The sequence below is a fragment of the Grampus griseus genome (genome assembly GCF_964374135.1).
Source record: "Grampus griseus genome assembly, chromosome: 7".
In the NCBI taxonomy this organism is placed as follows: domain Eukaryota; kingdom Metazoa; phylum Chordata; class Mammalia; order Artiodactyla; family Delphinidae; genus Grampus; species Grampus griseus.
The window spans coordinates 71,107,836-71,133,172 of NC_139001.1; the positions used below are offsets into that span (position 1 = coordinate 71,107,836).

The 25,337-nt window shown below is 37.5% G+C and overlaps 1 protein-coding gene across 1 annotated transcript in view; it reads left to right on the plus strand.

The window, feature by feature from the left end:
- PLA2R1 (phospholipase A2 receptor 1) overlaps positions 1–25,337 on the plus strand; it is a gene marked incomplete at its 5' end in the record, with an annotated part of 114,545 nt that overhangs the window by 30,519 nt on the left and 58,689 nt on the right. The window contains 6 exon segments of the mRNA XM_082658812.1: positions 3,988–4,101; positions 4,920–5,063; positions 8,293–8,487; positions 9,786–9,943; positions 12,823–12,921; positions 16,164–16,276. Coding sequence (XP_082514938.1) covers positions 3,988–4,101; positions 4,920–5,063; positions 8,293–8,487; positions 9,786–9,943; positions 12,823–12,921; positions 16,164–16,276 — 823 coding nt within the window.

The window sequence follows — 25,337 nt, forward strand, 5'->3', positions numbered from 1 at the left end:
CAGTGCTGAAGAAGTAACTTAACCTCTCTGTGCCTCAACTTCCCCCCTCTATCAAATGGAAATAATAACAATACCTACTTTTTGGTGGTGAAAATTACATATTATAGAACAGGTGAAAACTTAGAAAAGTGCCTGGCACACAAATCAAACACTCAGTATGTGTTAAACCTTTAACAGCAACTCTGCGCACAGTTTAGTAACATGCTTATATAATTTACCTGCATAGAATGAACATCTGTCCGTGTCTATAAATATAGATCTATATCATAGTTTTTAATGGTTACATAGCGATACAGGTTAGAGATAATATATTTAGCTAATCTCCAAATATTAGATAGGGATAGGTAGATAAAATTCTTTATTTTGTTTTTATTTACTTATTTGTTGCTACGTAAAACCATCCCTCACATACCTTTGTGCATAGATCCCTGATTATTTCTCTCTAAGTTTGTAGAAGTGGATTCACTGGGTGGAAGAGGAATCATATTTTAAGGCTTTTGAAAGTCATTAATAACTTCTGGAAGGATTGTAACAAATGCATGAACAGTATATGTCTGCCCCTTTCCCCACAGACTTGCAAAAGTGGGAAATTATCACTGAAAGTGATCTGAGTGAGTCATATTGCAGGAAAACGCCCATTTCCAAAATCATTATTAGCCTGTAATGGTATTTATAGAAAATTTTGTGCACCATTTATGAATTACAATTGTTATCTATTTTGACTGCTGGGATCTTTAATAAGAGGGTTTGGACTTAATCAGACTTGGATAAAGATTAAAGGAATAAGATATGTCAGAGACTTTGATTTAAATACCACAATTTTATAATAAGATTTTGGGGATTGTTTAGATTGGGAAAACAGAAGAGTATTCATTAAGACAGAAGCTTGTTCTGACCAAGGTATTTTTTAATGTTGAAAATAGTCTACTGTTTCTTGTTAATTGCTGATGAACACTAACTATGGTATAAGGAATTATCTAAACTGCCACAAATGCCAGGAAATAGCCAAAGGAATTTCAGTTTGCATTTATTAGTATAGAATTGTGAGCCAATTTACTTGTAAAGCTAAATAGACTATTTTTGTACTTTTAAACACAGATTAGAAATTATACAATGATTTTTTAATATGTACTGTTAAAACAGTCACACAGAGGGTATTCAAAATAACTCTAAGGTAAGAATAATTAATACTTAAATATTTTAAGTAGATTACTTGAAAGCAGCACTTGGCACTTACCCCGATATGAAATGTGGAAATTTCTCCGTCTTGTCAATCCATCTTCCATTCTGCCTTCTGTCATGATGACACCAGTTAGATGATTTAATCAAATGGTGCTATTGGAAGGACTAACCAAATAGACATTAGGAAGAGACTTGTGCTTATGCCCCAGAAACTTGGAAAGGCAGAGCCCATGAATGCTGTTCCTGTCCAGTGATTTCAGGGATCTCAAAATTATAAAGCACCTTTTTCTCTTTCCTTAAAGGTTTAGCTTCTTCCAGTTTTCCACTGTTGTTTCAAAATACCCAATCACAGAAGGTGCTGCAGCCTTGTGATGTGAATGCACTAATCTTTACAAACTTGGTGACCATACAATCGATCATCCAGACTGAGACCCTTTGAAGAGTAAAAGGTTCTGCCATCAATACTTATTCTGGAACTACCAGCATAAGCCATGAATTTTCCAGGCAAACTGGGACATACAGTCACCCTATTTATCACTCTTATCTGTGAGGGTCTCAGTCTCAGGCAGGGCCCCTGCATCTGGCTCAGAATAAATTGGGTTCTGAAGCAGATGAATCATAAGGGATCAATGCTGTCCTTTATAGATTAGAAGATTCAACGGCAACATTTGAAAGTGTCACAAAATTACTTTCACTAAAGTCTCTGACACTGTTTTTTCCCCAAATATTACAGCACGCGTGGTACATGTTTGTTGTAATTTTTTAAAGTTCAGGTGCACAAAAAGGAAAACCAAAGAAAAATTTCCCCTAATTCTACAATTTTGAGAAGCATATTTTTCTACACAAGCATGTCAAGGCACATGTTTCTACATAGCACTGATAACAAAATTGGAATTGAATTAAAACAGGAGGAGCCGAGGCACAATGGTTAGGAGAAGGGGCCTACAGAAAGCTTTCTCCCACACCAAGCTGAAGAAGCATTTGCACTGCTCATGGCCCCAACCTGCTATTTTTTTTTTTTAACATCTTTATTGGAGTATAGTTGCTTTACAATGGTGTGTTAGTTTCTGCTTTATAACAAAGTGAATCAGCTATACATATACATATATCCCCATATCTCCTCCCTCTTGCGTCTCCCTCCCTCCCACCCTCCCTATCCCACCCCTCTAGGGGGTCACAGAGCACCGAGCTGATCTCCCTGTGCTATGTGGCTGCTTCCCACTAGCTATCAGTTTTACATTTGGTAGTGTATATATGTCCATGCCACTCTCTCACTTTGTCACAGCTTACCCTTCCCCCTCCCCATATCCTCAAATCCATTCTCTAGTAGGTCTGTGTCTTTATTCCCATCCTGCCCATAGATTCTTCATGACCATTTTTTTTTTTTAGATTCCATATATATGTGTTAGCATACAGTATTTGTTTTTCTCTTCCTGACTTAACTTCACTCTGTATGACAGACTCTAGGTCCATCCACCTCACTACAAATAACTCAATTTCGTTTCTTTTAATGGCTGAGTAATATTCCATTGTATATATGTGCCACATCTTCTTTATCCATTCATCTGTCGATGGACACTTAGGTTGCATCCATGTCCTGGCTATTGTAAATAGAGCTGCAGTTAACATTTTGGGACATGACTCTTTTTGAATTATGGTTTTCTCAGGGTATATGCCCAGTAGTGGGATTGCTGGGTCATATGGTAGTCCTATTTTTAGTTTTTTAAGGAACCTCCATACTGTTCTCCATAGTGGCTGTATCAATTTACATTCTCACCAACAGTGCAAGAGGGTTCCCTTTTCTCCACACCCTCTCCAGCATTCATTGTTTGTAAATTTTTTGATGATGGCCATTCTGACTGGTGTGAGATGATATCTCATTGTAGTTTTGATTTGCATTTCTCTAATGGTTAATGATGTTGAGCATTCTTTCATGTATTTGTTGGTACTCTGTATATCTTCTTTGGAGAAATGTCTATTTAGGTCTTCTGCCCATTTTTGGATTGGCCAACCTGCTATTGATCCCTCTACATACCCTGGTCCCGTGGATTCTGCTCTCCTCTTGGCCAGACAACCCCCATTGGCTCTCGACTGGACAGCCCTTCCCCCATTTCTTTAGCATACCTTAAATTTGAGGGCTTGCCTCCCGGCACTAACAACACTTAATATGCCTTCTGCTTCCTAGCCAGACCCCTAAGGAAAAGGTCCTCTAAGTTGTTCAATTTTTTTAACTGTGAAATATTTCAAGAGTATTGACAAGTGTAAACATTACATCTCTGCACACACATACCCATTATAGAGATTTAATAGCATTTCTTCCTATTCCTCTTTCTCAGGGCCTGAGGTAGCCTGAGCTCAGTGTACTCGAGTCCTGAGCCTCCAGATTGAGGCCACCAGACACATGTGGCAAAAAAATAGGAAGACAGAGGGGCACTTTGTAGGACTGGCCCTGGGCACTTCCTCCTTCCCCCTCTAAAACCCTCAAGTGGGTAAGCTCACATGGGTCAGATGGTCTCAGATTTGAAACCATGAACTGTTGATGGATTGACGACCGTTGAGAGGCAGCATTCCTGTATGCTTAGATTAAACACTGCACAGTTGCTGTCAGCGAGCCTTTAGGAGACTGCCATGTTTCTCAGGCTGGCTTTTTTTACTCTGAAGCACCAGGGTGGTGTTTAGTGGCACTTAAACTCTTTTCTGCCATTGATGGAGTTAATTTATGACTCCATGCCCCAGGAACAGGAAAACAAGAAAGACGTGTAACATTGATATTTTTTTTGAAACTCCGTATTTCTCTTATTTCAGAGCACTTTGGCAATGAAGCAGTGGAAGTATGGATAGGTCTGAATCAGCTAGATGAAAATGCTGGTTGGCAGTGGTCGGATAGAACACCACTCAACTATCTGAACTGGAACCCAGGTACCTGCAGCGTTTTGTTTATCTTCAACAGGTGGCATCGTCCCATAGCCTAAAATAGCAATATTCCCACATATGTATACGACGTGTTATTGTGAAAGTGGCTTATAAACATTTTTAAAGCCTGATTGAATTTCTATAAGGCATGCTTTTCCAAACGAGAAAATGGAGGCCAAGAAGGTAAGCCAAGGGTGCATGAGGATTTGGGTCAAAACCAAGATTCTAATCAGTTGTTTTAAAAATAGCAACAGAGATAAGAAATTAAATCTCAGAAGTAGATGTTTATGTACAGATTGTTTTCGTATATTTTTTCCCACTCTCTCCTAGTCAATTTCCTCTCCAGTTAACCTTTGCCCTCCAAAGATATGATCAATTACTGTCTTACATCAGTATGTCTCGCACAAAAAAAGGAAAATTGGTTTTTCTTAGGGATTCTAAGTCAATTACATTAACTGTGTAATACAACGCACTCACATTATGTTTAAATGTGTTGTTTAAAAGATTGTTATAGTTGAATCTTGAATAACTAGAAAATATAATAAAGTACGATTGCATTTTGTGAAAAAAAATAGCAACAGATTGAAAAATATCTCTCTACCTTAAAACAATAAAATCAGCTGTTGCTATCTTTGGGAAATCATTTCATTGTCATGCCTGGACTTCAACTGCAAAATCATAAATATAACATCTTATAGGATTTACTACATATGCCAAAGAGAAGTGCTGTCTAGTTTTAGCTTTATGCTAAAACTACATTTCAGTATATATTGAACTAACTGCTTTTGCTTCTAACATTAAGTACACACATATTGTATTTTCAGAAATAAATTTTGAGCCATTTGTTGAATATCACTGTGGAACTTTTAATGCATTTATGCCAAATGCCTGGAGAAGTCGGGATTGTGAGTCCACTTTGCCTTACATATGTAAAAAATATCTAAACCATACTGATCACGAAGTAGTTGGTGAGTGTTTTTATTTTAAGCTGTTTTTATAAGTAAGTTGCTTACTTGCCCTCTCAATATATTCAAAGTCCTTTATTTTTTGCTAATAATTTATAATTTAAACTTAGCTAAGGCTAGTTTTTATATGAATAAAAATGTGTAACAAGATAAGATCTGTTATTCCAAAGGTACCATGAATTTAATAAATGCATTTAGGTTTTTACTAAAAACTAAAGCAAAATAACCTAAGTATAGAAAACATTTTCTCCCTCTCTTTTTAAAAACTTTGCTTTCTTATTCATTTTGCCTTAGAACAACAAGATATGCTTCATTTTCTATTCTAGTTGAGTTTTATTTATTTATGGTTACCCTAGAAATTAAAAATATGAATTAGAAAATAGTTTTATAAAATTATTTACTTCATTGATCTCCTATCGTACTCTATATCTCTTGTTAGTAATACTTCCTCCTTGAAATAACAAACAAAATTTTAGGTGTACCTAAGACTTAAATACCACATAATTACAATCTAGTACCTGAAGCTCAGTTATTTCTATTCTTAAGATCTATTACTTCTTCTTAGTTTCTATGGAATTAATGTCTGAACTCAGGAAGTAGAGATAAAAACATAACCATTTTTAAAGAATCATTACCAGCATAATTAGAAACAACTCTACATTTAAAACAATAATCTGAATTATCTTTCTAAAATATTATCCCTTACAGTTAAGCTTTTATATTTTATTTTATTTTTTTATAGATTTATTTATTTTTTTTGGGGGGGCTGCGTTGGGTCTTCGTTGCTGTGTGCGGGGTTTCTCAAGTTGCAGCGAGCAGGGGTTACTCTTCATCGACGTAGGCAGGCTTCTCATTGTGGTGGCTTCTCTTGTTGTGTAGCACAGACACGCGGGCTTCAGTAGTTGTGGCCTGCGGGCTCTAGAGCACAGGCTCAGTAGCTGTGGCTCACGGGCTTAGTTGCTCCGCGGCATGTGGGATTTTCCGGGACCAGGGATTGAATCCATATCCCTTGCATTGGTAGGCAGATTCTTAACCACTGCACCACCAGGGAAGTCCCCAATTAAGCTTTTTAATTTACGATATTATGTTATGTTAATTTACAATATTGTGTTAGTTTCAGGTGTACAGCAAAGTGATTTAGTTGTGTGTGTATATATATATATATATATATATATATATATATTCTTTTTCAGCTTCTTTTCCATGATAGGTTATGACAAGATACTGAATATAGTTCCCTGTGCTATACAGTAGGTCCTTGCTGTTTATCTATTTTACATAGAGTAGTGTGTATCTGTTAATCCCAATCTTCAAATTTATCCCCCCCTTTCCCCTTTGATACCCATAAGTTTGTTTTCAATGTCTGTGAGTCTATTTCTCTTTTATAAGTAAGTTCACTTGTATCATTTTTTTAGATTCCACACATAAGTGATATCATATGATACTTGTCTTTGTCTGACTTACTTCATTTAGTATGAAAATTTCTAGGTCCATTCATGTTGCTACAGATGGCATTATCTCATTCTTTTTTATGGCTGAGTAGTACTCCATTGTATATATGTACCATATCTTCTTTATCCATTCATGTGTCGATGGACATTTAGGTTGCTTCCATATCTTGGCTACTGTAAATAGTGCTGCTATGAACATTGGGATGAATGTATCTTTTTGAATTAGAGTTTTCATCTTTTCTGGAGTTTTCAGGAGTGGGATTGCAGGATCATATGGTAACTCTATTTTCAGCTTTTTAAGGAACCTCCTTACTGTTCTCTATAATGGTTGTACCAATTTATGTTCCTGCCAACAGTGTAGGAGGGTTCCCTTTTCTCCACACCCTCTTACAATTAAGCTTTAACTTTTATTTTCCTTTAAGTAGCTAAGCCTAAAGATATTGTAGAATATGGGGGTGAGGAGAAGAAGCATCTCATCATTTTTTTGCGTAGAGATTTTTTCATTATGTCAAGAATGTGCTGACATTGCTATCACTGTTATTGTCCTGTCCCTCCCTCTTTTCCTTTCATTTTCCTGCCTCAATTTCTTCTGTCTTCATTTTTTTTCTTATGCCCTCCTGCACTGCCTCCTGCTATCCTTCTTTTCTTCAATTTTATTTGCTCTCCTGATCTATTAATTGAGGTCAGAAGACCAGAAATGATGGCAGTTAAGCTAAGTTTGTTTGGATTACTTGCTGTTGTTTCAGGTCCAAAAAATACTTTGGATGATCTAGTCCAGTGTCTTCCAACTGTGCATCCAGGGTCCCCAGTTTCTTTCCTTATCTCCACCCTTACGTCAATCAGAGAAGTTCCTCTTTTATCTTTTTATCTTACCTCTAGAGTGAAGTTTAGGGTTCATTTTTTCAAGGGGTCTGTGACTGTGTTTTTAGGTTGATATTATCTATCTATCTAAATGTTCTAACATTCATCCACTGTGATTCTAATAGCTGTCAGAGTCCTAGAAGTGATTTTAAAAGAATGTCTTGTTTCCCAAATTAGCAGTGAAGTTGTTTCTAACTAAGTTAGTGCTTAAGGGAGGCACCCAGTTGTGGTTAATAAAATAAAGTAAAAATGCTGTCATCAGGCTGGGGGCAAGTTCCTGGAAGAGGAGAGCCAAAGTTGGCATGCACACAGCTGCCTTCCCTGCCAGTGTTAAAGCATCGTGGCATTATTTTGCTGTAAGTCGAACCCAGAGTCCATATGAACACAGAGGGACATCAGAGGCACTAAGCCTGACCCCCAAAATAAAAGCTATCATCTCTGCTCTAGATAAAGCGGCCAGAATTTCAGATTCTTTTCAGCTGAGAATAACTATCTACCCCCTGCACCTAATACTGTATATAAAATCCTTTAAAAAGCATTTAAATTGTGTTCCATAATACTCCTTTTTTAGTGTAAAAAGGTTTTTTTAAATGGATAGCTCTAAATGCTAAATTTTATATCTAGCCCTGACTCTCACTTTGGTTGTATGACCTTTATCAAGTCTCCTTAACCTCTTTGTGCCTTAGATAGCTCATCTGGAAAATGAAGCACTGAGATCCATTAGATCCTAGTCCAGATCATAGATGGGATCCTTTTCAAGTCTGAAGATCTAGAATGCTATGATCTATATCTTATTGTATCATATGCTTGTTTTTCAAATTTAAAAAATAATCATATATTAATGGTGATTTATGTTGGGGGTAATAAGTAATGTTAAAACAATTGTGGTAAATAACTTCGTTTTTTGTTGGTTCAAACAGAAAACGATGCTTGGAAATATTATGCTACCCACTGTGAGCCTGGCTGGAATCCCCACAATCGTAATTGCTATAAACTTCAGAAAGAAAAAAAGACCTGGAATGAAGCTTTGCATTCTTGCCAGTCCAATAACAGTGCATTAATAGACATAGATTCGTTAGCAGAAGTGGAGTTTCTTGTAACCCTCCTTGGAGATGGTGAGTGCCAAGTGTCTTTGGTTTAAGAAGTATGAAATTAATGGAGTAACTCTCTTTATTAGTGAAGTTGAAAAGAAATTAAGCTATTTAAAATTGATTCTTTATGGCACATGTATCTGAAATTTCCAAATAATACCCAGGAGTGAAAATTCACTGAATTTTTACAAAATACATATTCAGAAACTTTGTAACATCTCATAGATGCCAGATATATTACATGTTTTCATTTTTGGGTTTTTTTTTTTTTAAGGGAGAAAGGTCATTTCCTGAAATTTCTAATTTAAAAAACCTGAACCTGTAATTTAGCATAATGAGCACTAGATAGCAGTAATGCGCTGTGGCCATGTAATCCAAGCAATAAAGGAAATTCCTTACAAAATTGATTATATTAAAATAACTTTAGCCAGTGAAAATGGGTAATTTATTTGGTGTGGTGTTTTTCAAGCTGTGTAGCATGCTCAGGGGTTCCAAGCTCTGAGGCCTCCACCCAGCTTTACCCACCAGAGCAGATCTCCCCCTACCTATGTCATATATGGACATAGAATTCTGCTGGAAAACATTGAAATCATTGACTGAGAGTAAATCTTTTTTTAGTGGAAAAATCCGGCATCTACTCTATTTCAATGTTAGGTTTTAGTTTGGAGTGAAAACAAAACTCCTTCTGTCATTGTTCCTCACCCTTTGCATTTGGGATTGAAAGAATCCCGTGGCTGCCTCTGTGTCAGCGGGGCACTGGAACACTCTCCCAGCCATCGAGGGTCTTTTCTCCCTACCTAGACTGGTCAGCTTTATTTTATTTACTTTTCCAGCAACCCCACTGCTCCTATTCAATGTTTCTAAGAATTTCTGCTCCTTTTTTTTCCCTAGCCAAAAGAAAAAAAGTAAAGCTAGACATCATTAAAACGTTTTTTTCTAAGTGCCTTTTCTTAATTCGATTGACCTTCCTATTTTTCCTTTTTCGGGGTAGAAGAAAAACCAGACTTTGCAGATCTACTTTCCATACTGTAGCACGAACTAACTAGAGTCCTGGCAATCTGACTTGCTTAAGCTTTCTCCTTGCCCTGGCTTTCACTGACACTCTGCCTCACTTATAAGGCCTATGTTGAGCAGATCCAGATAGACTAAGGGGGGAAGGGTTTAAGCAGGTATTTTATACCAAAACTTAAACAGGTTTCATTCCAAGAAGAAACAAAGAAGGAATCACATGCAAAGTGGTATATATTGGTAATAGCCCCTCTGTGTTATCACCTTTGCAGATACTAGGATTCTTGTAAGTAATTTACATTTATCTCTTGCAGAAAATGCATCAGAAACATGGATTGGTTTAAGCAACAATAAAATTCCAGTTTCCTTTGAATGGTCTGATGGCTCCTCAGTCATCTTTACTAATTGGCACACACCTGAGCCCCAAATTTTTCCAAATACAAGCCAGCTATGTGTCTCAGCGGAGCAATCTGTAAGTTGATTCATTTGTTCAATGCTCACTTTGCTGAACTTGTACTGAGGGCCACCTGTGCCAGGGACTTGGGCTGTGGCAGACACCAAGACAGGCACAGTGCCTGCTCCTCCTGGCGCTTCCACGCTAAGCAGTAAAACATATACACACTAAAAACACATGGTAATTATAGTTGTGATAATAGCTCTGAGGACATAGGTTCAAGATGGTGAGAAACTTGGGTTGGGACAGCTACTTCAGACAAGACAGTCAAGGAGGGCTCTCTGAAGAGGTGACATTTAAGCTGGGACTTGAACAAAAAAAAAATCTCTTGAAGAGCAGGAGAACATTCCAGGCAGGGGGCAGCTGCCCAAAGGCAGGCCAAGGCTTGCCATGTTTGATAATCAAAAAGGAGACCAGGATGGTGTGGAGGTATGGACGGTGAAAGGTGGTAGGAGATGGGGCAGGAAGAATGCAAAAATGTGAGGCTTATAGGCCTGGGATAGGACCCACTAAAGGGCTTCAAGTAGATGAAAGCATGATCTGATTTACATTTTAAGATCAACTGTGGCTGCTACATAGAGAATTGATTGGAGAGAAGAGAGTGGAAGCAGAGAAACCAGTTTGGAGGCTACTCCTGTGGTTGAATTAGAGTAGTGAATATGGAGACAAGAAGACAGATTCAAGGATCCTCTAGAAGACAGGAATTGTTGCTAAAGCAGACGTGGGGGTGAGAGACAGGTAGGTTTTGAGCACCACCATTTTGGTGGATGGGGGTGCCACTGACCACCCTGGTGAAGATGAGGGGAAGAACCAAGGAGTTCGGAAATTACTCTGGAAGGTGATGGTTTTTAAGCTCCATTATCTTCTTAACATAAAAGGATTTCAACACTGCATGTAACCTCTTTGAAAACTGCAAATCAATGGAAAACCTTGCTGTTTTCTTCACATGAATGTGATGGTCCCAGTGACCTTAACATTACACTTACCTTTATGTGCTAGTCTCTCATTTATCTAAAACCTCTGATTATACAGAATTTGTTTAATCCCAAGCCATTTGAAGGGTTTTTTTATATGTTTAGAATAGACAATCTCTTTGATCAGATAGCTACTGAGCTCACTGGTGAAGTTTTAGGAGGTTATTGGGATTTGGTAGGCATGCTTACTCTTTTAAGACACCGGGATACCATATCAAGTTCCCCCAAGAAGCAGTTTATTAAATGTTACTTAAGTAGCTTGACAAAGTGATTGTGCCAGCCAAACATGGGAAATGTCTAAGCACTTACTTTTTTTTTTTTTTAAGCACTTACTTTTATGACACATTTCATTGTTTTATCTTTCAAGGCTGTCACAAATCCATGCAGTTACAATGATAGTGCTCAGGCAATGTCTCAGAGTCACACCTGAGGGGGAACAATGACCTCTCCAAATGTTTGTTTTGGGTGTTACTCTGCTGAAAACCACTGTAGTTTATTCTACAGTATTTGATGCTTTATTGGTTCATTAGTTTTGATATAATTAAGGTGATCTTAGTTTCCTATTGACATTCTCCTTTTTTATTTGACAGACATGGGTATTTCACTTAGCATATTCACAAAGCAGGAGCCAACATTTGGACCGAGAAGTTGTTTTTAAGAGAGTGAGGATAGGTATTAATATTATTGGATGTGTTAGGATGCTGCTGCTGTAAATGTGGTATTTTGTGGCCCCTTTTTAGCAACTCAGTAGCTCCTTAAACAGTAGATGCATAAAAAGTAACACTTATTCCCTTAAAGTTGAACTCAATATGAATGTAATTATTATAATTAACTAGTTACCTAAACATGGTCGATACCTCAATTTGAATCTGAGAGGTTGGTAGCCATTCATCTGTCCATCCAATAGTTACTAAGCAATTACAGTGTGCCTGACAATATCCTATAACTGCATGGTTTTCTGGAGACTCCATGGGGATGGGCTACAAGGCTGCTCTTACAGGTGAAGGTGTCAGCCTCCTACATAGTATGTTTCTGAGGGTCATGGAAGAGCTCTCTACTCACCTAAAACCCTGCATGCCTGAGATACCTAAATTTTGAATTTGAATTGTGTGAAAATTTAAATTGTGTGGTTTTAGCCTAAAGGTCTGGTTTGTGTTAAAATAAAAAATCCTTTGGGAGGATAAAATTTTAATCAGTTAGCAGTTATTGTATTTCATCATCAATGAAGGATATGAGAACAGCCTTCATTAGAACTAGGAGAAGACATGAAGGTATCTGCCCGTCATATAAAGAGGAAATGGAGTGGGGCTTTGGAGAATTCGTGATGAAGAAGGGTACTGGGGGTTGAACATGAAGTTCAGCTATGATAATGTTATCTCGGGTGATTCATGGTGCTTTCCAGGCATTTCCCCAGCATCGGGTTTATACAGCATCAGGTAAGCAGCAAAGCATTCAATTTAACACCTAGAAGTGATTGGAGAGAAGAAGCAGCATTCTCATTTGGTCAGGGGAATAGTTTCATATAAGTGGTTCTCAAAGTGTGGCCCCCAGACCAGCAGCATTCACATCAGCTAAAAACTTGTTAGAAATACAAATTCTCAGGTCCCACCTGACTTACTGAATGAGACAAACGGATCCCAATCAACTGTGCTTTAGTAACCCCTCCAGGTGATTCCAGTGCACACAAAAGATTGAGAATCACTACTTATCCCATCTTTAACGAAATATTGAGAGCAGTTTAATGTAAAGCCAGACCTCCCACTCATATGTAGAGAATCAACCTTTTCTAACACAAGATCCTGACACATTACGCCCCCTTGAAACATGCATTATTAATCATATTTTAATTCAGAATTATTGACTTTGATTATCAGCATCAATAATGGAGTGTATTCATTCATCTTGTAATATTTTTCCTCTTAGGAGGGACACTGGAAAGTTAAAAATTGCAAAGAAACACTTTTTTACGTTTGTAAGAAAACAGGCCGTGTCCTTTCTGACACTGAATCAGGTTGCCAAAAGGTAAGAGCTGTGAACACTGCAGGGACTTCATAACCAGACTGATTTATCCACCATCAAATTAAAGTGAATCTCTCTCCCTCTCTTTCCTGCCTTGGCTTCCTCCTCTCTCTCTTTCCCCTCCTTCCCTTCCTTTCTTCTTTCCTTCCCTTCGTTTTTTTCTGAGTGGGCTCTTGTAACAAACCAAACAATTATCAGCTAGGGGCACATGAAAGATTTACAGCTCTTGGAAGGATTGTTGTCTTACCATCTATTTCCACCCAAGACTAGTTTTCTTTTGAGATAAGAAATGTAAATGATCCTGTTATACCATCTGTATAAACAATGCCTATCATGTGATACACTGTCTCACACGCGGTTTTCATTGTCTTCCAATGAAGACTGTCAGAGTGAAAGCAAATGCATTCCTTTGAGTCAGAGAGTGACTTTCTGCACCCAGAGTCTTGTTTTCCTTTTCACTTTTCTTAAACTTGAATATTTGAATAAAATACAATAACAAAGAGAAATGCATGTTTGCAACACATTTGTTATTTAGGAAAGGGATAATAAAAATACTTTGTATTTTAAGTAATAAACTATTTTTGGTACTTAAAGTACTATTTTCAGTACTAAAAATAATTAAAAAAACATACTTTAGGCTTAAACTTTAAAGGTAGAAAATAATCTGTCTTAAATTTCTTAAAATACATTCAATATTCTGCTGTGTTACAAAAAATTTATCTATCAGTGTCCTTAGCACATGCATTCCCTCTCTCTCTCTCATCACACACACACACACACACACACACACACACACACACACCCCTAAAAATTTTGGATTTAACTATTGGAGATTTTTATGCTGTGTGAGTCTCAAAATGTTCACAAATCTTGTTTTTATGCAATTCTCTTTTAATTATTTTCTCTTCTAATCCAGTTACTTATGTTCCAATTAAACGATAACCCCTCTCTTCAGAAACTGCATTTGATTCATTCATCCATGTGTAAGCATATTAGTTACTCTTCACACTTTAGCTGAACAATACATGTGCCATAGCTGACACATGACCAGACGTCTTACCTAATGATTACATTTCCTGAATTAGTTATTACTGATCACTGATCTAATCTCTATCTGATCAGAAATATTGAAAAAAATCCATCCTACAGTGGCTTTCAAGGCAACCCAACATGTTTTATTTGTGTCAAAAGAGTAATTAACTTCTTACACAGCAGAAACAACTGATGTTCTATCTAAACTTTTGTATACTGCTTCCCTCTTTCTGACCAGCCTTATCAATATTTAAGGATTCTGGGTTCAGAGCCAGTTCTTTACTCTTATGGCGAAATTCCATTAATTTCTTTATGCATCTATGAATATGGTTTCGAAAGTTTCCTTTCTTTTAGCCATCTGCTTCAGTGCAATTCTCTAAACAGTCTGCACATGCAAAACCAACTTACAAAATAAGTCTGGATAATTTCAAAGCAGAAATTTTTTAAAATTTTATTTCCATCTGAGTCACTTTTGGGGGACTAGATAATATGAGCAACGTTTCAGTACTGTCACCATCATGATTTCATGTAAAATGAAATGGCATCTCATGTACAAAGGATATTCACAAATACAATCAATTATTCTTCCCGCTTTCATTGTGCGGACAAAGGCTTATAGTAGAGTCTTTGTTTTCCGGTTATTACTATGCCACATTTCCCCCTCTTTCCTTGAGCCTGTTCAAGTTCTTGGGTTTTTTGTTTTGCTAAGCAGCCTATGATCTAAAAACCACTAATGAAGAAGGAGTACTTTGTCAGAAAGGTCAAATTGTCAGCCTTCCTCCTCCTGTCCTTCCAAATACAAAAGCAGTCTAACCTCCCTGCCCCCTCTGGAGTGACCCACGGAGGGGTTCTGGCTGACACTGTCAATTACTCACACAGATAAGGCTGGGGAGAGAAGTTAAGGGAGTGAATTCAGAGCACATCCTGGCGGGCTGGATGTGGTGCTCCTGTGATCCACGTCTCATTTAATAATGTTTTGAACTAAAATAGCTTATTTCTAAAATAAGATTTTTCTCTAATTTACTGCAAGGTTGAGACATTTTCTGAGTAGTATAGCAGAAATCATTTTATATCTGATCAAAATCTGGCAAGTATTGGCATGACACAAAATGAAGTGTATTTTAAAACTGGTGAATACATAAAAATAGACTGATAGAAGTGATATGATTTTATAATATTGGAAGAGAAAGAACTAAAATAACTAAGTCGAAATATAGAAGACTAATGAACCCATGTCTCCTGTACTGTATGATTTTAAAGAATAGAGCCACCCTTCTTTGCTCCCAGGGCGTAGCCATACACGTTTGTCATTTTTTGCCTAGGTCCCAAAGCTTGTTTGCTTTCTCTCTAAAAGGCTAGCCAGTTGACTAAGGAGTAATCTTTACCAAAAAGTATATATATATATTTTAGCCAATTTCTATTTGGAAGCTTGACGATCCAGACAAAACCATTCTGGATTGCACCAAAATTAGGTTCCAGGCCAGTTTATCCACTAGTCTCTCACTTAGATTATCTAAGTCCCTAATCTCAGTGGGATAACATGAAATAAGCAGTATGAAAGACCCTTAAAAAACAACAACAACAATAACAAAAAAAAAAACAGTACAGTGTTATCTAGATACTTATGTCCTCTTTGCTCATACTGAGTTCCTGGCTCTATTCTGGGGTCTCTGCCTGCATTTTCTCCCCTTGATTCTCAGAACAACCCCATGAATACTATTATTATCCATATTTACAGAGGAGAAAACTAAGACACATAGCGATTAAATAAGGTCACATGATGGTGGAGCCAGGATTCAAACCCATGCATTCTGTCCTTAAAGCCAACATGTTCAATTTTTACCATCCCATAGGAACCATTTACAGTAAATCTTATAAGTCTGAACAGAGAGAGAGAGAAGGAGAGAGAGAAAGAGGAAAGGAGAGAAGGAGAGATCTTGAGTGAATGTCCCTTTTCTTTAATTTGCTTTTAAGGTTTTGGGCTTAAAGATTTTAAATTAGTTAAAACATTTAGGTTTTAAGAATTAATTAAACAAATGCAGAAGTGGCGTAGCTAATGGTAGATAGAATAAATATAAATATATCAAGAGAAACATTCAAGTTTTGAGTGGGTCAGAGAAGAAACTGGTAAATGAGAATACACCAAAAATATATATATTTTACTGTTTAACTAAATCAGATTGTGTCCTTAATTTTCATTTTCCTTGTTTAAGGGATGGGAGAGACATGGTGGATTCTGTTACAAAATTGACACCGTCCTTCGAAGCTTTGACCATGCCTCCAGTGGTTACTACTGTCCTCCTGCACTTGTAACCATTACAAACAGGTAAAATAGAAATTTTCTATCAGAAACATGCAGTGCTTTTTTGCCGTGAGGGTTCTTGGGATGATAAAATCTAGCCACAATCAGTAACTAGTGAAAATCTAAAGTGTACTGTACAACAGAGTATTAAGTTATTTAAATTATTGATTTAGATGAATTTAAACCATACAATGTTAATTTTTTTTTTTTTTTTTTTTTGCGGTACGCGGGCCTCTCACTGTTGTGGCCTCTCCCGTTGCGGAGCACAGGCTCTGGACGCGCAGGCTCAGCGGCCATGGCTCACGGGCCCAGTCGCTCCGCAGCATGTGGGATCTTCCCGGACAGGGGCACAAACCCGTGTCCCCTGCATCGGCAGGCGGTCTCTCAACCACTGCGCCACCAGGGAAGCCCCTACAATGTTAATTTTAAATTGATTTTTGAGTAACAAATAGTAAAATTTAAGATGTCTTCTATTTTCCATAAAGATTTCTTAATTACCTAGCTTTGCTAATATATTCAGTTGTAATGATATTTTATCTAAGTGCTTGCAATAGAAAAGAAATATGTTATTTAAATATGAAGTGTTTTTTAAATGTAATGTGTATGAGTCATGTGGAGTTTTTTTAGAACAAAAGTAAGTAAAACTAAACTGTGGAGGATTTTCAAATGCTTCCCCATTGCTTCTTAGGTCTACGTTTTTTAGATTTAGATTTCTCTATGCACAGGTATCTTTACCATACAAACAGAGAAACTGTGCCCTTTTCACACTCCATACAGTTTGCAACATGTTACAGATGTGTAGCAAGGGATAAAAGTACCAACATCAGAAGAGACCTCAGTGTCCTTATCAATGCCAGGAGGACAGTGAGAGCTGAGAGACAGACTCCTCCAGGCTGAAGACAGAATCAAGGTAGAACTCTTCAGTGGTTCCGTGGAAAATTATACCCACAAAGCAAGTCACTTGCTTTTTTACCAAGGTCATTGCCTTTAAAAAAATCTGTTGAAGACCAGGAATCAGGACAACTGGTGCTATGGTTTTATCTAGAGACCCCTTCACATGCAGGTCTAACCTGTAGGAGGAATTCTGTGTGCTTTCTCTGCTCTCCCCACATGGGACGTCAACGTTCAAAGCTGCCAGTGTTTCCTTCCTCCTCTTACCTCTTACCTTCTGTCTCAGTCTTTCCTCCAAACAAATGCACAGGAATGCACACACATACACACACACAGAGGGACAGATTGACCGCATTTGGCAAAATAAATTGCCGGGTGAAATATTTTATGCTCAAGAAACTCTTTCTTCGGGGCACAGCACCACTTCTGATGTATCTCAGTGTTGTTTTTAGTTCTCCTTTCTCCTTCCCAGAATAGCTACCAGGCAGAAGAAAGCCTTTATCCTCAGCCTTGTTCACCCACCCACAAGCTTTCGAGAGTACCTTGGGCTAGAAGTCCTCCAGTCAGTGAGTCAGCATTGGACTTTATTCAGGATCTTGACCAATGAAGATATGCTCTTTCGTTAATTATAATGTTTTTCACTGAAGAAGAAGGTCTAATTATTTCACCTGTTTTTACATCTTATTCTTTCTTTTTTTGTGTGTAATATTCATTGAGTGTCTATCACATACCTGGCACTGTGTTAACTACTTTTCATATGTTATCTGACTATGCAAAAATCAACAGTCAAGAGTTTATTAGAGGGACTTGCCTGGTGGTGCAGTGGTTAAGAATCTGCCTGCCAATGCAGGGGACACAGGTTCGAGCCCTGGCCCGGGAAGATCCCACATGCCACGGAGCAACTAAGCCCGTGTACCACAACTACTGAGCCTGCACTCTAGAGCCCACGAGCCACAACTACTGAGCCCACGCACCACAACTACTGAAGCCTGTGCACTCTAGGGCCCATGCTCCACAACAAGAGAAGCCACCGCAATGAGAAGCCCACGCACTGCAAGGAAGACTAACCCCCGCTCACCGCAACTAGAGAAAGCCTGCGCACAGCAACGAAGACCCAACACAGCCAAAAAATAAATTAAAAAAAAAAGTTTATTAGAAAATTATTTATTGAATATCTATACTGTGAGAGGCATCATATTAAACACTGGCATGCTGTACAAAAAAAAAAATAAAAGGCATAGTGCAGTTGCCCAGGTACCACGTGCAGGCCAGCAGCAAAAGAGATAGAACATAAACGCATGAAACAAGTGAAGAAAGTGGAATAACACAATAAATGGACAAACTCAAAGTGACATTACAGATAACTCATAGTGGCAAAGTGACCCAAGTAAGGCAGAAACCCGTTAGAGTTCAAACACTTCATTTTCTAGGAATCCTTTGGGGACCTCATGCAAATGATAGCAAGTGTCTAGAAAACAACCTACTATGTTTCATTTCCCCCAAAACTGAATAAGAGAGTGTGCTGTGAATACTATAAATTTTTTTATAAACTCTATTCAGTAGCCAAAGCTGATGTGTAGTCCAGCTCTAAAATAGATCTATAGCTTGGGTAAATTTGTTTTCATCCCCTCCTCGACCTCCTAGGCCCCCCAGGTGACCTTTTGCTGGCATGCTACTCAGTCACCAGTCAAGCCCCCGAGTACTACATGTTAGTCCCAGTGAGGCATCTCTCCCAGGCAGTTAACATGCATCAACACTGCCTTGCAAACATGTCTGCATCCAGAGCAATGACTCAAGACTGAGACATACAAGTTGAAGACAGGAAGTGTCCTAAGCTCTTGATTTTTATTCATTCGGACCTTATCAGATAAGAAACAAAGACCCACGGCATACTGTTCTTTGAGTGACAATTCACATTCGAGTATTTTTCAACAGCATCTTTTGTCTGAGAAGGTTGGGCAGTAGATGGACAGTCTCCTCAGATCCAGGAGTATCCACTAGCAACCTTGGTAATCATTTTCTTCCATTACTGATTTCCTGTTTGAGTTAAGACACCCCTGTCACTCACCAGTACCCAAGCTTGTAGCTGCTAATTGATTTTCTGCTCTTCTGCACAACTGAGCAACAGATTTTACGGGCACAATTAGAACCACCTGCTACAAATTACGTCCTTCTTTTGCTATGGGGCAACTGCTCCTGGCCTAGGACTTTTAACACTTTGTGGAAGAGAGAGGGGAAGAAAAACAAACCCTTATTCCCAAATAACAGAATTTTATTTGCTTGCTGTTAGAAAATTTTGTTAGGCCTGGCCACCTGCTTTCAGACAGAGCAGGAATGCAAAACTTGAGTTCCAGAGTTACTATGGATAATTGTCTAAATGCATGTATATCTAAACCTTCGATCAATCAGCCTTGGAATATTTGTACAAAATAATTCAAATGACATTCGATTTTGAGAATTTTGCCCGAAATGAGAAATGCTGCAATATCTCATTTTTTCCTAAGTTTAAACGTGCATTATTTGCAAGCATTTTTATAGCTCGGCCGTTTTCTTGCAACCATATCCCCTAAACACTTTTACAGTTAACTTTTTAATATTGTGGAAAAATATAATACATAACAAAATTATCATTTTAACCATTTTAAGTGTACAGTCCAGTGGCATTAAATACATTCATATTATTGTACAAACATCACCACCCTCCAGCTCCAAAATATTTTTCATCTTCCCAAACTGAAATTCTGTATCCACTAAACACTAACTCCCCATTTCCCTTGCTCCCAGCTTTTGGCAACCACCATTCTACTTTCTGTGTCTGTGAAGTTGACTACTACAGTTACCTTATAACTAGGATCATACAGTAGTTGTCTATTGTGCCTAGTTTATTTCACTTATCCTGATGTCCTCTAGGTTAATCCATGTTGTAGCATGTGTCAGAATGTCCTTCCTTTTTTTTTTTTTTAAAGAAGATGTTGGGGGTAGGAGTTTTTATTAATTAATTAATTTATTTTTGCTGTGTTGGGTCTTCGTTTCTCTACGAGGGCTTTCTCTAGTTGTGGTAAGCGTGGGCCACTCTTCATCGCAGTGTGCGGGCCTCTCACTATCGCGGCCTCTCTTGTTGCGGAGCACAGGCTCCAGACGCATAGGCTCAGTAGTTGTGGCTCACGGGCCTAGTTGCTCCACGGCATGTGGGATCCTCCCAGACCAGGGCTTGAACCCATGTCCCCTGCATTGGCAGGCAGATTCTCAACAACTGCGCCACCAGGGAAGCCCTGTCTTTCCTTTTTAAGGCTGAATAATATTCCATAGTATGGATATATGACATTTTGTTTATCCATTCATCTATTGATAGACACAAGATACTTCTGCCTTTTCGATATTGTGAATAATGCTGCTATGAATATGAATATCCAAATATCTTTCAAGTTCCTGCTTTCAATTATTTTGGGTACTATACCCAGAAGTGGAATTTCTGGATCATATAATAATTCTATTTTTAACTTTTTGAGGAAAAACCATACTGGTTTCCATAGGAGCTACAACATTTTACATTCCCACCAGTAGTGCACAAGGGCTCCAACTCCTCCACCTCCTAGCCAATGCTTGCTTATTTTCTGTTTTTACATATTAGCCATCCTATGGATGTGATGTGGTATCTCATTGTGGTTTTGATTTGCATTTTCCTAATGATTAGTGAGCTGAGCATCTTTTCATGTGCTTATTGGCATCTTTATATCTCCTTTGGAGAAACGTCTATTCAAGTCTTTTTCCCATTTTTGAACAGAAGTGTTTGTTTTCTGTCATTGAATTGTAGGAGTCTTTGTATATTCTGCATATTAATTGTTTATCACATACATAATTTGCAAATACTATCTCCTATTCGTGGGTTGCCTTTCACTCTGTTGATAGTGTCCTTTGACGTGCAAAAGTTTTTAATTTTGATTAAGTCCAAGTTATCCTTTCTTATTTTTTTGCCGGTGCTTTTGGTGTTTTATCCAAGAAATCACTGCCACATTCAACGCCATGAAAAATTTCCCCTGTGTTTTCTTCTAAGAGTGTTACAGTTTTAGCTCATATGTTTAGGTCTTTGATCCACTTTGTGTTAATTTTTGTAAATGGTGTAGGGTAAGAGTCCAGCTGCATTCTTTTGTAGGTGGATACTCACTTTTCACAACGTTATTATTGAAAAGACTGTCCTTTCCTCATTGAATGGTCTTGGCACCCTTGTGGAAAATCATTTGACCATATATGCAATGATTTATTTCTGAGTTCTCTATTCTATTCCATTGGTCTATATGTCTGTCTTTATGCCAGTATCACACTGTTTAGATTACTGTACTTTTTAGTAAGTTTTGAAATCAAGAAGTGTGAGACCTCCAACTTCGTTCTGCTTTTTCATGCTTGTTTTTGCTATTCAGGATGTCTTGAAATTCCGTATGAATTTTAAGATGAATTTTTCTACTTCTGCCAAAAAAAAATCACTGCGATTTTTACAGAGATTGCATTCAATCTGTCGATCACTTTGGGTAGTATGGACATTTTAACAATAAATCTTCCAATCCATGAATATGGGATGTCTTTCCATTTATTTGTGGCTTCTTTAATTTTATTTTTTTAACATCTTTATTGGAGTATAGTTGCTTTACAAACTTGTGTTAGTTTCTGCTGTATAACAAAGTGAATCAGCTGTATGTCTACATATATCCCCATGTCCCCTCCCTCTTGCGTCTCACTCCCACCCTCCCTATCCCACCCCTCTAGGTGGTCACAGAGCACAGAGTTGATCTCCCTGTGCTATGCAGCTGCTTCCCACTAGCTATCTATTTTACATTTGGTGGTGTATATATGTCAATGCTATTCTTTCACTTTGTCCCAGCATACCCTTCCCCCTCCCTGTGTCCTCAAGTCCATTCTCTACATCTGTGTCTTTATTCCTGTCTTGCCCCAGGTTCATCAGAACCTTTTTTTTTTGATTCCATATATATGTGTTAGCATATGGTATTTGTTATTCTCTTTCTGACTTACTTCACTCTGTATGACAGACTCTAGGTCCATCCACATCACTACAAATAACTCAATTTCGTTTCTTTTTATGGCTGAGTAATATTCCATTGTATATATGTGCCATATCTTCTTTATCCATTCATCTGTTGATGGACTCTTTGTGTCTTCTTTAATTTCCTTCAGCAATGTTTTCTAGTTTTCAGTGTACAAGTCTTTTGCCTCCTTTGCCTCAAGTTCATTCCCCAGTACTTTATTATTTTTGATGCTATTGTAAATGGAATTATTTTCCTTTTCAGATTGTTCATTGTTGGTATATAAAAATGCAACTGATTTTTGCGTGTTGACTTCGTATCCTCCACTTGCTGAATTCATTTATTAATTCTAACAGTTTTTAATTTTTTGGTAGAATGCAGTTAACTTACTTTTTAAAAACACACTTTGGGGCTTCCCTGGTGGCGCAGTGGTTGAGAGTCCGCCTGCCAATGCAGGGGACACGGGTTCGTGCCGCGGTCCGGGAGGATCCCACATGCCGCGGAGCGGCTGGGCCCGTGAGCCATGGCCGCTGAGCCTGCGCGTCCGGAGCCTGTGCTCCACAACGGGAGAGGCCACAACGGTGAGAGGCCCGCGTACCGAAAAAAAACACACACACACACACACATTTTGGTTACCCTTTTTAAAATTACACAATAGAAACATTCTCATAGGTATAAATTCAAGCAAGCCAGAAGAATATCGATTAAAAAGTGAAAGTGCCCCCTTACCTTTACTCTTGCCCCCTCCCAGCCAATCTCTCTTCCCTTCCCAAAGGTAACTGCCACTAAAAGTTTGCATTGCTCCTCCAGGTTTATTTCTTGTGTACATCTTAGATGTATTTTCTAATTCTATATTTTTCTTCTAGTCTTTTGAAAGAAACAATATCCAAAAAACTTAACATTTCTAGTTCTTGAGGAATACCGTCAGAAACTTCTTGCAGTAGTGGTCATGACACGCCTCCCATTTGAAAACTACTGATATTCTACTGCCATTCTTCATTTAAAAGAAAGCAATTTATCACTTTAATATTAGTTCAGCAATAGAGTTAGTTATTTGAAAATGGTATCAAAAGTGCTAACAAGTGTTTTATTGGGAGAAATACAATTGCAATTACTCAGCTCAAAGCTGAGTCCCTCCTAACCAAATCATGTATGTATATATATATATACATATATATATATGTATATATATATATACACATACATACATACACATATTGTTTAAGTTGAAATGGCTCTCTAGTGAAGCTACTTCCAATGCATTACGTTTTTTCAGTCTCTGGTTTTAGGTACCGCAAACACAGTCATTAATTACTGATTTCTGCTAACTACTGTGTTATTCACAGACAAGAAACATCTTTTTTTTTTCAGCTACTTATATCACTGGCTAAACTGATGAAGAAATATAATGTTCAATTAGAGATTTAAGCATAAAATACCTTTTTCAAAGTGTGCATTTTTGAAATATAAAATATTTACTTTGAAATGAAAAAATGTGTCAAGTATGCCAAAAAATGCATTGCTATCTTCAAATTGCATTTTTTTTAATTAAAATTTAATGTTTAGCACCATAAGCAACAGATTCTTCTCAAACTGATAGAAGTTCAAGATACACTTGTTTTTTTCTGGTTTACATTGAAAATAAACATTTGATCGCTTGCCTTTTTAAAGGATTGATGGGAAATTTTTTTTTCTGATTTTTAAGAAGTATTCACCTACAGACTTTGATTTTATAAGTAGGTTATAAGCAAAATATTTTATCCTTTGTTTTTCTGAAGAATAACAATTTTTACTTTACTGAATTCCTCAAAAAATACATAAAAATATGTACATATGGTTATTGTTTGTTTCTTAAATCATAATAACATTTAAATTAAACAACATCAGTGAAACCAGACAAAAAATCCAGATATGAAACTCTGGAATATTCTCAAATGAAGAATTCTAAAACACAGGGCCAGAAAAGACTTTAAGAGGTCATCTGCTCTATTACTGTTAAGCCAGAGTTTTCACAACTCTTTAAGTGTTTGAAGCCAAACAGTGAGTGATAAAGAATATAAAAAGATCTCGTTTCTTTATCAGTTGGAAACAGACACTCAAGAGACTGCATGCTGTTATCCAGAGTTAATTTCTTAGAGTACATGGTTTAGAAAAAAGATATAGTTGCTGAATTTTGTTATTAACAATGCCATCTTCTAAACTGGACCAGGAAAAACTAGAGTCCTGTTTTTATCTGAAGGTTATAGGATTTAATGTATTAGTATTATATGTAACTGCTTAAAAGATATACTTGCCAATTCAAAAAGCAGATTTGTATTGTTTTGAGCAATGATAAATGGTTATAAAATAGCAAATCAGAGTGGACTAAATAAATCTAAAACCAACAGGGGACAAAAGCAAAGTGTTGTCATGAATAATAATACCAGAAGCCAAGCTCACAGACAACGTTATCTCTCCATTATCCAATAAATGCCATAGTACAAGGTAATGGAAGAACCAGTGATGTCCCCTGGGTTTAGAACCAGCACAGTGCCTAGTGGTCCTGACCGTAGCCTCCATGGTGCAGTGCCTTGCTGGCCTCCTAGCATTGTAGTTTCAGGCACCAGCTATGCATGATAATGATGCTACTCTGCCTCAGAGGGGAGAAGGAAAAATAGATCCTATGTTATAAGAGCATGGACCAGTGGAAGTGTAAGGAAACTTACACAGCATCTAGAGAGTATTTACTTTTATATACCTTCTTTTTTTATATATACCTTCTTTCTGAAGCATGTTTATGTAAGGTTCTGCCACTGCAATCTGATTTAAAAAGAACTTTTCTAATTTCAAATGTGTGCTATTTAGATTATCAATAGACTATCTGCAGAAAATATTCACTAAAGCATATGCTCTGCAAAGATGAGTATCATGGGTGCCTCATAAAACTAACTGTTGCTAGTGATGTTCATAAGGCAGTTAAAAAGTTTGCCTCTTTGTGTTCTTTTCTCTTTCTCTCCCCTATTTCCTTTGAGACGCCTCTATTCTTGAATGACCCCATTTCTTCTGCTTCCTTTAGCAAGTTAAAGATGCATGGTAATGAAAAAAAATCCAAAATCAGATGAAAAAGTCTAATTTGCTTTCTCCTTACGTTTCCTGGATAATTTCATCAGGTGTTTCCT